This window comes from Schistocerca serialis, chromosome 8, assembly GCF_023864345.2.
Source record: "Schistocerca serialis cubense isolate TAMUIC-IGC-003099 chromosome 8, iqSchSeri2.2, whole genome shotgun sequence".
NCBI classification, from domain to species: domain Eukaryota; kingdom Metazoa; phylum Arthropoda; class Insecta; order Orthoptera; family Acrididae; genus Schistocerca; species Schistocerca serialis.
The window spans coordinates 134,813,806-134,826,826 of record NC_064645.1 but is presented as its reverse complement, the minus strand read 5'-3'; the positions used below and the strand labels follow the sequence as shown (position 1 = coordinate 134,826,826).

Here is a 13,021-nt window from a genome sequence, read left to right as displayed (position 1 = left end):
TAATCTAAGGACATCACAAACATCCATGCCCGAGGCAGGATTTGAACCTGCGACCGTAGCGGTCTTGCAGTTCCAGACTGCAGCGCCTTTAACCGCACGGCCACTTCGGCCGGCTAAGCGTCTGTAGTATACAGCAAGGATGGGGGTTCCAGAAATGAACTGACAGGCTACTCATTATTGGAACTTCAAGTGAGGTAAATGAATCACAATACTCTACACAGTAACTCTGACCCCCTGTCAAGTGAGACTACATGCAATTCATCTCAATTTGTGTATAACTTCGTAATAGAGGGGGAGAATAACGCTCCGTGCCGGCCGGAGTGGCCGTGCGGTTGTAGGCGCTACAGTCTGGAGCCGAGCGACCGCTAAGGTCGCAAGTTCGAATCCTGCCTCGGGCATGGATATGTGTGGTGTCCTTAGGTTAGTTATTTTTAATTAGTTCTAAGTTCTAGGCGACTAATGACCTCACAAGTTAAGTCGCATAGTGCTCAGAGCCATTTGAATAACGCTCCGTGATTGACATATTCTGAGGAATTTATACGTCGAGTTACACCTAGGAATAATCACTCCACAGTTTGTAGCGCCATATATTGTTCAGCTTTTCGTTTAATTTCTTTTTCTCCAACACGTTTCCCCGTGCCTCAATAACATACCATTCAAATGTGGCGTGATTCTTCGTAGTGGTTCTGTCCATACTGCGTTTTGAAAGCCAAACTTTTATTACGGACACCCAGTATGTAACTCAGTACAGGTAGACAATAGCGCAAAATTTCAAATGACTGCAGCCTTTATGGTAATTAACCCCTTACGCGGCAGCTGAAATGAATCAGCGTGAAGCACTATCAGGATTAACCGACGTGATATGTGATGTCGCAACGTTGCTACGTTGTAAAATAGTGGTTGTCAGTTCGCGACACCTGTAGTTCCATTTATTTATTTATTTTACTAGGCATCTAAGCTGCATTGACGCAGTTTACAATGACTCCTCTCCTGTGCCAACTACCTCATTCCAGAGAAGCGCGAAAAAAGTTCTCCTTTATCTCAAAACCTGTCTCTATGCTGTGCAAGCCACCTTACTGTTCTTCTGGTACCACTATCCGTTCTCCAATCCGTTATACCGCTTTGGAATGCCGTGTGATAAGAATGATTGTCACTAACTTTTAGTACGACGTCTAATTTCTCTGAGTTTCTCGCCGTGACCATTCCGCGAGAAGTATATTTGAGGAAACAATTTGTTGCTCGACTCATCTTGGAACTAACGGCCACGAAGCTTCGGTAGTAAACCGTTCTTTGGTGAGCAAAGCATCTCTAGTAGCGCCTGTAACTTGAGTATGTTGAACGTCTCCGTTAAGTTCTCGCGCTAACGACACCGTAACCATACAAGACACAACAACGTTGTTACAGCCTACGGAAACCAGTTCACCGATGCTGGCCACTGAAGGAATCGTGTACACGTATGGAGTTAACCCCCTCAGCGTCAGTTAAGACCTGGAGACGGTGTACTGCATCAGCGAAACTGATATCCAGATAATAAATAACATCGAAAGGACGGCTGTAGATGTTCCACTTCATCACGTACGTGAACGGCCGACGGCCCTCAAACATTTATTCAGAAGAATGGACATACAAAAACTTAACTAATACGTTGTCCGACTCTTCCCGGTAAGTAGTCTCTCGAAATTTCAACAGTAAGCCTCTCCGTGATCCACGACGCCTCTCTTGTAGCTCCTGGCGATGGAGTTTCAAATCTCTGTTAACGCTCTCGCACCAACTAAACGATCCCGTGACGCAATGCGCCGCTCTTTGGTGGCTATTCTGTGATTCTTCTATTAGTCCTACGTGGTAAGGATCCTATACTGATTGACTCAAGAATCGGTAGAACAAGCGCCTTAAAAGGCACTTCCTCCGTGGACGAGTTACATTTCCTAAGATTATTTCTATGAATATCAGTCTGGCATCTACTTTTTCTGTTATTCGATTTATGGGGTGATACCACTTAAGGTCGCTCTGGATAGTTACACCTAGAAATTTTAAGGTAGATATTACATCCAATAGTATCTCATCAGTAGCGTAGTTATACAGTAGTGGCTTTCTAATCCTATGTATGTGGGATCTGTTACATTTATTTTCGTTTGGGGTCAACTTCCAGAACCTGCACCTTTCATCAGTCCCCCTGCAGGTCATTTTGAAAATCGATTTTGCCTTCTGGCATTGCTAGTTCCTTGTAGACAGCCACATCATGCGCGAACAGTCCTAAAGATCTTCTGACGCTTTCTATTAGAACATTTACATGCCTTGTAAACACAAACGGTCAAATAACACTTCCTTACCTTTACAGCTATAGATTCTATTCCTTTGAGACCTGTTGATATCTTTCTGCAAGCAAGTGCGGAGTCCTGCCACAAATCTTGTCCGACAACGGTAATCTCGAAATTTTTCTCTAAACGGCACTACAGGACGGTTTCGAATGCTCTTCTGGAGTCGAGGAACTAGACATCAAAGTGAGGGCCGTCGTCTGCAGTGCTGTGGATCTCGAGGAGGAACAGAACGAGCTGAGTTGCGCATGATCTCAACTTGCGGAATCGATGTTGACTCTACAGAGGACATTTTCCATCTCCAACAACGTCATAATTTTTGATGATAAAACTTTTACCACACATCTACAACAAACTGACGTCAACGATATAGGCATGCAATTATGTGCGACATTTCTTGGAAACAGCATGGCCTGAGCTTCTTTTCCAGTCGCTAGGTACGCTTTGTTGCCTCAGCGAACTACGATAAGCTGCTGATAGAAAAATAGCAAGTTTTTGAGCATAATCTGTGTGGAATCATTTAGGTATCTCGTCATGTCCTGATCCCTTTCCACTACTAACCAACTGTACTTGCTATTCCATTTTCCAGTTTTCTGCCATTTCGACGTTCGTCCTATGACTGCAATAACGACCGTATTTCGATTTTTACTGCTGTTACATAAGATGTGCAGTTTTGCCACCTAGTTACACACTTACTGAAAATGTCAATAAGTGTGTAACTATGTGGCAAAACTATCACCACACCATAACTGTAATAATGGTGATTCATCTTTATTGATCTCCAACAATGAAACATGTACATTAATGTATAAACACCTGAGGATGGGTGCAAGCCCGAAACTGGTCGTGTGACAAATAAATAATGTTTTATTGTGAATGGTAGTGTATATTTTTCTACACCCCAACACCGAAAGTGTTAAGACATGTTCTTTCATCGGGGCCCTTCATATTGTCCTTGTTTTCCTCTTACTGCTTTGCTCGCCGATTCTGCGAAAAGCCTCGTTTCTTACAGTTCATGTACACGTAATTGTCAGCATCCTGCTGTAACAACATGACATGAAATCTTAGTCTATATTCTTGTCAGGTTCCTCCATCGCGTGTGGTTAGCTTCCGTAAACGCTGTGCTCGATACGTAAATTCTCTGTAATTATTGATTTCTCTTTATGACGACAGTGCTCTTTGCTCGGGTTCTGTGTGTTTTTTTTTTAATTTTTTTTTTTACCCATCTCTCATGCCTCGTTGGTCATGCGCTATTTTGCTCACAAGTTTACAGAATTCCTTCACATCGTCTACTACATGGTTCCCCATTTTGATGTCCCGTTTACCGCCAATCTTATTTGTGCTAGTCCTCATTTCTATCGTATTTCTTTGGTCCACTCTCACTCCATATTCTGTGCCCATTAAATTGGTCATACCATTTAAGGGGTCTTATAACTCTTCCTCACTTTTAGTAGGGTTAACAGTGTCGCTATCGAATTGTATCACTGATGGTCTTTGAAAGTGAATTTTAATTTTACTCATGAATTGCAGTAGTTCAAAAGAAAAACGCCTTTTGCATACAGAATGTTTTCTTTTTTATTTATCTTGTGCATCCAGACGGGTTTCGACTTACAGCAATTTAAACACACAAAAATGGCTGTTAAATTGTTATGCGTTGAAAACAGTGACAAAAAGGAAAAATGCAAACTTCAGCCGCTTTGCCACCAGGGAGAAAACTGTTTGGCTTAAAATAATGGATTGGTGTTCTGACACCTACTGAAGATGCCTAGTAATCAAGGCGAAACGCTTCTGAGTGCACAAGATAAATAAAAGAAAACTTAAGGTGCAGCATGCTAACGACGTTTTTCTTTTGAACTACTGTAATTCATGTACAGCTGCTGTGAAAATGGCCGGCACAAGGAAATATATAGTCATGAAGTTTCTTTTTACAAGGGTTCCTTTCTTCGATGTACAGTTTGAACATTAGGGGACAAACACTGCATCTCCCCCTACTGCATCAGTCCCTATTTAATCCTACCACTTTTCTGTTCGTCTTCCATTCTTATTGTCCCCTCTTCGTTCTCGTACATTTTGTGTATTACCCGTCTTTCGCTACAGCTTATACAGTTTTATTCTGGGAATTTCGAACTTTCGCCATTTTCCGTCGGCAAATGATATTTCCAGATTTACATATCTCGTAAAAATGTTTTGATTTTTCTTAAGCGTAGCCTCCATTACCAAACCCGACGTCGGCAAAACCTTTCTTGTACTTCACTTTTCCTAAAACCAGCAGCTATCAAATCCTAAATTTACTTTTCCATTCTTCTCAATATTGCAGTTGTCAGTAAATCTGAAGCATCAGTGGGCAAGGTTATAGTGCGATAGTACTGACATTTGCCTCCCCTTAAATACCTTTGGGATTGTGTGGATAGTATTGTTGCAGACGCCGGATGGTATGTCGTAACTCTCACAGATTCTACTCACCAATTTCAGTTATCGTTTAATAGCCACTTTCCCCAATCGATGCAGATATTCCGAAGGAATATATATGGGTGTGGGTCTTACTTGTCTCGTTACTATATGCGTTCCATGCAGTTCACCAAAGAAATCATGCAAATTCATACGAATGGATTAATGCAAATGAGAAACATGGATAGCACAGTTCCTTAAAAATGCACAGATTTCATGAGTGTTATTGGCCTGGCGAATGAATTGTACCGGAGACGAAATAAATAAAACTAATAAAACACTAACTCATGAAGGAGGACAGGCAGCCTCGGTAGCATTGTATACAACACTTTACGGGGCGTGCTTATTTTCATGTTTTGGCGAACAACATTTACTCACAAACGTTTCTTACAAATTACGCAGTCTCCGAATGATTTGTTTAGCGTAATACAAACTAGAAGAAGGAAATTCAAGGTCCAGCAATAAATTAGGAATCCGTACGATTTCAAAAGAAGATTGAAATACACAGGATTAGTGCTTTTAACGAAATATCTAGAAGGTAACCCTAATATTTGATGTATAACTGTACGAAAAGTTTTTAAAAGATACCATTGTCATGAAGCAAGTAAACAGCATCTATGTAGTGAAACTGAGGAAACAACAGCTTTCCTTAATGTGCCAGGTTTCTTACTCATTTATTCGATTAAATTTAGACGGTATAATGGTGAAGAGCATTAAGCACAGTTTTAGTGATAGTCTGTTGTTAACACAGTTTACAGATTAGATTTTTGTAATGAATTTTGTCTTACGTTAGCGTACGGCTACACCCATTCCATTTCTCTGAAGGATCACTTTACTGATTGAAAGCTATAGAACATGATGTATGTATTAATTAATGTGATCGAGGCAAATGTTTTCATAAATGTTAAGAATAGTACCGGCTTCTGGTAACTGCGTCGCTTTCATTTCACTGCTTCTTAGATTTCTCATTGTCAATCCCCTACTAGCCCTGTTTGTGGGTCTTCTCCAATGTTCTGTAACAAAAAGGGAATGATCGAACTAAATGCAGATATTACAAATGACGATGTAATCATTAACCTAATCTAGTTACGCTACACTGTATGATCTTCGATGTGTTAATTAACAGTGGTTTGTTCTGTATGTGGGATTCTGAGTCAGAAGAATACAATTAAATTTACTATGCATCTGAAAAGCAGTAAAGCTGTACTCGTGCACCCATCTTGTACCTTTACTCAAACATGCAAAAAAGAGGATCAAGAAAATTCTCCGACGTTAAATATACGTGGCACATGTACACGGTAGCTGTTTTGTTGAATAACAACTAAGCATGTTCGAGAAATAGAAAGAGCTACTTAAAATGCACTGACGCACACAACCCCCGCAACTCCTGAAATATTGTAAACAAAACAGACCTCACCACAACCGTAACCAAGTTCGAATACCATGCCTGCTGCAGTTCTCGAGCTGTTACAAAAAAGCATACCTATAACGGGTTCGCGCGCACGTCGCATAATGACGGGATGCAAATCTGTTTGTTACAGGATGAGATTTATTTACTACGTGAGCAATCAGACTCTGCTAAACATGGCAAATGCACTAAATGAATGGAGAAGCTGTGACTGCAGTTTAACTTAACTGTAGAAACGTTGTAGGGAGCGATGAGCTGCAAGGCTACATTTGTATGCTGGTACCGTTGGAATGACTATCGCCCCCATGGGGCTCGCTAAACTGGATTTAGTAAACCGATTTCCAAATACCGCTTCTGGGTGGTCAGGTAAACACTTCAAAATCGATTCTGGAAATCCGCTTCTGGTTTCCGGTTTTCCAGTTTCGCAATCGAATTTCGCTCGTATGTAAACGCAGACTGTTTTGTAACGTGCCTGGGCTGTCAGGTCCCGTCTTGTTTTCAAAAATTTTCGGCTAATATGAAATTAAAGGCTTTTTATGAGTAGAAATATTAGACTGAAGCTGTTTACACATCGTGTAGCTGAAGAGGAATGGCTATTATACTGATTAAATCATGAATTGTATCAGCTGTTTTCCAGCCGCTGAATTTAACAGGCAAATCCGCTTCAAACCTTAACATGTAAACACGTCAGCGAAAAACGGTTTTCGTCTTTCGTGAGATGTCTCGCATGTAAATGTAGTGGATGTAGACGTAGAATCGTAGATCGACGAGTTGAAATAGTGCGACTAGTATGACTATTTATGGGGGAAAAACCAGTGATACCTTACATTCTCAGCTGTGTGCCTGTTCAAAAATTCTCTTCCTCGGGTGCACCTCAACTCGTTACAGGATTACGAGATAGTGTGACGACCATGATGGGACAGTCTGAAACATATGGCACTGGCGCATTTACGAAGTACACTCCTGGAAATTGAAATAAGAACACCGTGAATTCATTGTCCCAGGAAGAGGAAACTTTATTGACACATTCCTGGGGTCAGATACATCACATGATCACACTGACAGAACCACAGGCACATAGACACAGGCAACAGAGCATGCACAATGTCGGCACTAGTACAGTGTATATCCACCTTTCGCAGCAATGCAGGATGCTATTCTCCCATGGAGACGATCGTAGAGATGCTGGATGTAGTCCTGTGGAACGGCTTGCCATGCCATTTCCACCTGGCGCCTCAGTTGGACCAGCGTTCGTGCTGGACGTGCAGACCGCGTGAGACGACGCTTCATCCAGTCCCAAACATGCTCAATGGAGGACAGATCCAGGGATCTTGCTGGCCAGGGTAGTTGACTTACACCTTCTAGAGCACGTTGGGTGGCACGGGATACATGCGGACGTGCATTGTCCTGTTGGAACAGCAAGTTCCCTTGCCGGTCTAGGAATGGTAGAACGATGAGTTCGATGACGGTTTGGATGTACCGTGCACTATTCAGTGTCCCCTCGACGATCACCAGTGGTGTACGGCCAGTGTAGGAGATCGCTCCCCACACCATGATGCCGGGTGTTGGCCCTGTGTGCCTCGGTCGTATGCAGTCCTGATTGTGGCGCTCACCTGCACGGCGCCAAACACGCATACGACCATCATTGGCACCAAGGCAGAAGCGACTCTCATCGCTGAAGACGACACGTCTCCATTCGTCCCTCCATTCACGCCTGTCGCGACACCACTGGAGGCGGGCTGCACGATGTTGGGGCGTGAGCGGAAGACGGCCTAACGGTGTGCGGGACCGTAGCCCAGCTTCATGGAGACGGTTGCGAATGGTCCTCGCCGATACCCCAGGAGCAACAGTGTCCCTAATTTGCTGGGAAGTGGCGGTGCGGTCCCCTACGGCACTGCGTAGGATCCTACGGTCTTGGCGTGCATCCGTGCGTCGTTGCGGTCCGGTCCCAGGTCTACGGGCACGTGCACCTTCCGCCGACCACTGGCGACAACATCGATGTACTGTGGAGACCTCACGCCCCACGTGTTGAGCAATTCGGCGGTACGTCCACCCGGCCTCCCGCATGCCCACTATACGCCCTCGCTCAAAGTCCGTCAACTGCACATAGGGTTCACGTCCACGCTGTCGCGGCATGCTACCAGTGTTAAAGACTGCGATGGAGCTCCGTATGCCACGGCAAACTGGCTGACACTGACGGCGGCGGTGCACAAATGCTGCGCAGCTAGCGCCATTCGACGGCCAACACCGCGGTTCCTGGTGTGTCCGCTGTGCCGTGCGTGTGATCATTGCTTGTATAGCCCTCTCGCAGTGTCCGGAGCAAGTATGGTGGGTCTGACACACCGGTGTCAATGTGTTCTTTTTTCCATTTCCAGGAGTGTATATTCGCTATACAATGCCCTAAACCACGAAACAATTTTCGTTCAGCGATTGATGCAACGCGGTTGAAGGTTTATTCGTATCATGGCGTTACCCTTGAAGTGCTCAAACGTGATATAGTGCACATTCGTGTTTTCACCAATGACCCACCGATTTGGGGCCACTGCACACGGAAGAGCACAGTTCCGATTTACTCAGCATCAATCACTCTCTTTCTGCAGTTCACATCGATGCGGTGCACATACTGATAAAAATGCTTTTCAGGGTCTGTACACCAGAAAACCAACGCGCCAGTTGCACCATACGTCAACAATAAGCGCTCTCATTCGTCACTCCCTACCACTCTGATTGTTTAGTCTCGATAGTGTAAAACAGGCTCTGTTGTAGCAAAGAAATATGCTAATAGACTGAAATACATTCGTGCTGATAGACGTACGATAAGCATGTTTTAAGATTTACTACTACACATAATTGATGAAACAAATTAATAAAGAAAAAACATACATAGGCCTCTAGAACTCAACAATTACAGTTCTGTTCTGTTTCTGGCAGTGTTTGCATGCATTCTGTATGTATTTAGCAAATGAGTTGTTTAATCTGTTATATGAGTCACATATCAGTAATATTATGGTATGACGTGTGTTAACCAGTACAAGTTCACGAGGGTCATTAGTTATGAGCAGCCTATTGTTACAATTTTTTTTTTGAGGGGTATACAACCCACAGACTTTTTTGTCAACATAGTTTCTATTTCTTTACACATATTCTTCCCATCATTCTGTAAGCCTGAAAATTCGCTAAAGGTAGACGCCCATTTCCACTGCCCAAAGGCAGTGCTGAAACCAATTTTTAAACTCTAGCGGTTACTACCGTTGGCCTCGCAACTGCTCTTTTACACGATCAGAAACGCGATAGTCGTATGTTACCTTATCGACACTGTGGGCGGAGGCGTTTTCCCCTGAGTATGGCGCGGCGCGTAATTTTACACCCATCTCCTAAGGTTGCTTGTCAATATACATAAATCTCCTCATAAAATGTGTTTTTGATGTGTTTCAGTAGTAAATATTTACATATAAACAATTCATTAAATGGTATTGCGCTGTTGAAAAACCGATGACGCTCATTATAGAATACATACTGTAATAATGACTTCATAAATTGTAACGTTCGCAGGTTACGATATTTCATATGTTTTAGTGCGCAGTTGAAAGGATTGTAACAAAGAGTTGCTCGCGATTTTCAACAAGACCCTCGTAAAATGTAATACGTTTGCCATCCGGGTCTGCGTATGTAACAAATTAGTGTACTATGAGCAGGTAGATATCTGATAGTACGTCTGCTGCATAGAGAAACCGAGCAGCAGGTTTTCCGATTAGTTTCGCAGCCTACAACATTTCATGGAACTCCTTGTATTCGATTACACTGTATCCTATGGCGCATACAAGATGTACAGTCGCAAATGATGCGGTGGCATATTGCGCTCCACTAATGGAAGCATACGAAGATTTGCAGTATAGTTTTGTGTAGCGTCTTATCTATGTATGTTCATAATAACGACACTTCATGATATAAAACTTGCCGTCATAGGATATTCTAAGTTGTTTGCACGGTTGACTTTTTATAGCAATAAATTTTTGACGTATTCATTGACAACATTTGATGACTGAATTCAGTTGTACTGATGAACGTGTTGCTCTTTCCATGTATGCAAGTATCAACAGTAGACTATCAGAACATCGAAAATTCGTGTCCAATAAATAACAAAATTGCTGTTGTAGTTCTCATGGGTATCAAGACGTGATTTCTGAAGGAGAGTAAAAACTGAAGTAATATGGAAATGGCAACAATATCGTTTGAAAAAGAATTTCGTGGGGATATTATATAGCCTCTGATGACGGAAAGTTTCAGACATGCACGCGTACTGTAATGTGGAACCTCCTTCTGCCACACCTTGCCCAAATTCCGTTCTTGACACAGGTCAACAATGTCAGGACTTTTAGTTTAATGAGTTGTTATCGATGAGTTGTACATCTTGGAGTGGGGAATATCCATACATCACAAGAATAGTATTGTACATTACAGAATGAGATTTTCACTCTGCAGCGGAGTGTGCGTCGATATGGAACTTCCTGACAGACTAAAACCGTGTGCTGGACCGAGACTCGAACTCGGGACCTTTGCCTTTCGCGGGCAAGTGCTCTACCAACTGAGATACCCAAGCACGACTCACGACTCGTCCTCACAACTTCAATTCTGCCAGTACCTCGTCTCCTACCTTCCAAACTTCACAGAAGCTCTTCTGTGAACCTTGCAGAACTAGGCAAAGGTCCCGAGTTCGAGTCTCGGTCCGGCACACAGTTTTAATCTGTCAGGAAGTTTCAGTACTGTACATTCTTCTTCGGTATAGACGTTTGTTTACAGTACTGGATATGACAGGGAGATGAGTAGTGATAAGCTGTTATTTATAAAAGTTTTGTTCAAGCAACAGCGCAGTAGTGATAGTATGTGTCAACATTATTATTTTTAGTATCACATTCTTGGATAGTTCGAAGTGGTACAGCGCACTGGCGTACTTCTCTGAGAGAAATGCTTCCTGGCAAGATTCTTACACGGCCCCCTGTTTCTTGTTCGCAGTTCCGACGGCCTCGATCCTGGGCGGGCCGGACCTATACGTCAACCGCGGCAGCTCCATCAACCTGACGTGCATCGTCGTCAACTCACCAGAGCCACCGGCCTACATATTCTGGTACCACCGCGACCAGGTAGGAGAACCCACGTTGCTTACTTTCTACTTTTTAATTGAAACCGCAACCTAACAAGGATCACAAAGCAAAGTTTATGCTCGTAGATATGTCAGAAGCTGTCTGCATTATTTTCATCCTTACTTGTAAGCCTCAGAAGCTTAAACCATATTCTTTCAGGTCCACTGGGTAAATGCAGGTCATACTTATTTGGGCGGTGTGGTGTGCATACTGTAAGACCTTCGGTACACACACCATCAGATTATTTGACTTGTCGCTCTAACGAAGTAGGAGAGTGTCAGCAATATGTCTCGTGGTCTTATGGTGGCGTGATTATCTTCTGCCATTAGGTCAGACGATAGAAATGCCACTTGCACGCTTAGAGTAGCAGATTGAAGGTGACCAACTTTAAACAGCACTTGATTAATTTTCACACACGGACGAGCGCTGCGCCTGCGCTGTTGTGCTTAGCGGGGCGCGCTCTATTGGGAAAGTTGTGTACGCGCTGACTACGCGGAACCATGTACACAACAGGCCGCCTAGCCATGAACCTATTCATGAATGAGGTTTCCAGGTAAATGGTGATCAAGAGTTTACACTTGATTCACGAATAAAATATATGACAAGTACACATCTGACTCACATGAATGCACAGGATGTCCAATGCTACTGTTTAACAGGAAAGTTACGCCCATCTACAAAGACGTGAACTTCTCTGTTCGACCAAGGACAATCTGGGATTGTGGAGGGCTGGAATCTGCAGCGTAGGAAAGCCTACGTTGGTCGGACAACGCGCACAGTCACTGAAAATTGCGTTGAACATGATCGCCACACTCGCTTTTCGCAGCCCAAGTAAGTCAGCTATAGCCTATCATTCTATCCCCACAGAACATTCCATGGATAATTCTACAACGGAAATCTTAGCCTTAAAGAGATCCTTCTGAGATTCAGTTATGGGTGGTAATACGTTCAGCCGAATATTTTATTAATAACGATGGCGACTGTCAACTGCATAAGGTGTGGAATCAGTCGTTTACTTCAATTTCGTAAGAAAGAAAAATCATTTTATGACCAATGACACGTCTAGTGACAATACCTTTTACTAACTTTGACATCTGAGTACACATTCTGACGGAGGGCGCGCATGTAGTATCACAGTATTCGAAGAGGGGGCGATGCTCGACAGCGGTCGCTCAAGTAGCGGCTGCCTCTGCGCATGACGTCTCCGTGGTAGTTCTCTGTATAAAGTTAGCATTGTGAACTAGCCATCTTTAATGCTAAACTAAACACTTGCGTGAAGATGGCTGAATGGTTGTCAACTGAAATGTCATGGCAAGAAGTCGACATCATCCGGCTGCCAATCGCGGAACCTCATGAAATACTCTTCACGCCAGGAAAATGTAAAGTATCAGAGTAAAATTGTATATCGTTTTGGGGCCCATTCCCACTCGAGACGATATCTGTAAGTAGCTGTTCTATTTCAATTGCATTTTTCCCTAAACGATTACGAAAATTACGAATAATGCCTCTTCGTCAGTGCTTATTAAAGCCTGGCACATTTTAATTACAGCATCCATCACACTTAAGTTAACTCGACTAAAAATTGGTATACCGTACGTCAGTTCACTTCTGTACATTATGATCTGATACATTTCACGTCCTGTTCAATTCATTGGCCTCACATTATAAGATTATTAAAAGTGAGACTCATATGTTAAAGACGGCGTGAT

The 13,021-nt window shown here is 43.1% G+C and overlaps 1 protein-coding gene across 1 annotated transcript in view; it reads left to right on the top strand.

Annotated features, from left to right (window-relative positions):
* LOC126416871 (opioid-binding protein/cell adhesion molecule-like) overlaps positions 1 to 13,021 on the top strand; it is a gene marked incomplete at its 3' end in the record, with an annotated part of 952,882 nt that overhangs the window by 577,187 nt on the left and 362,674 nt on the right. The window contains exon 4 of the mRNA XM_050084755.1: positions 11,185 to 11,312. Within this exon, the coding sequence (XP_049940712.1) occupies positions 11,185 to 11,312 (128 nt within the window). The remainder of the gene's footprint in view (positions 1 to 11,184; positions 11,313 to 13,021) is intronic.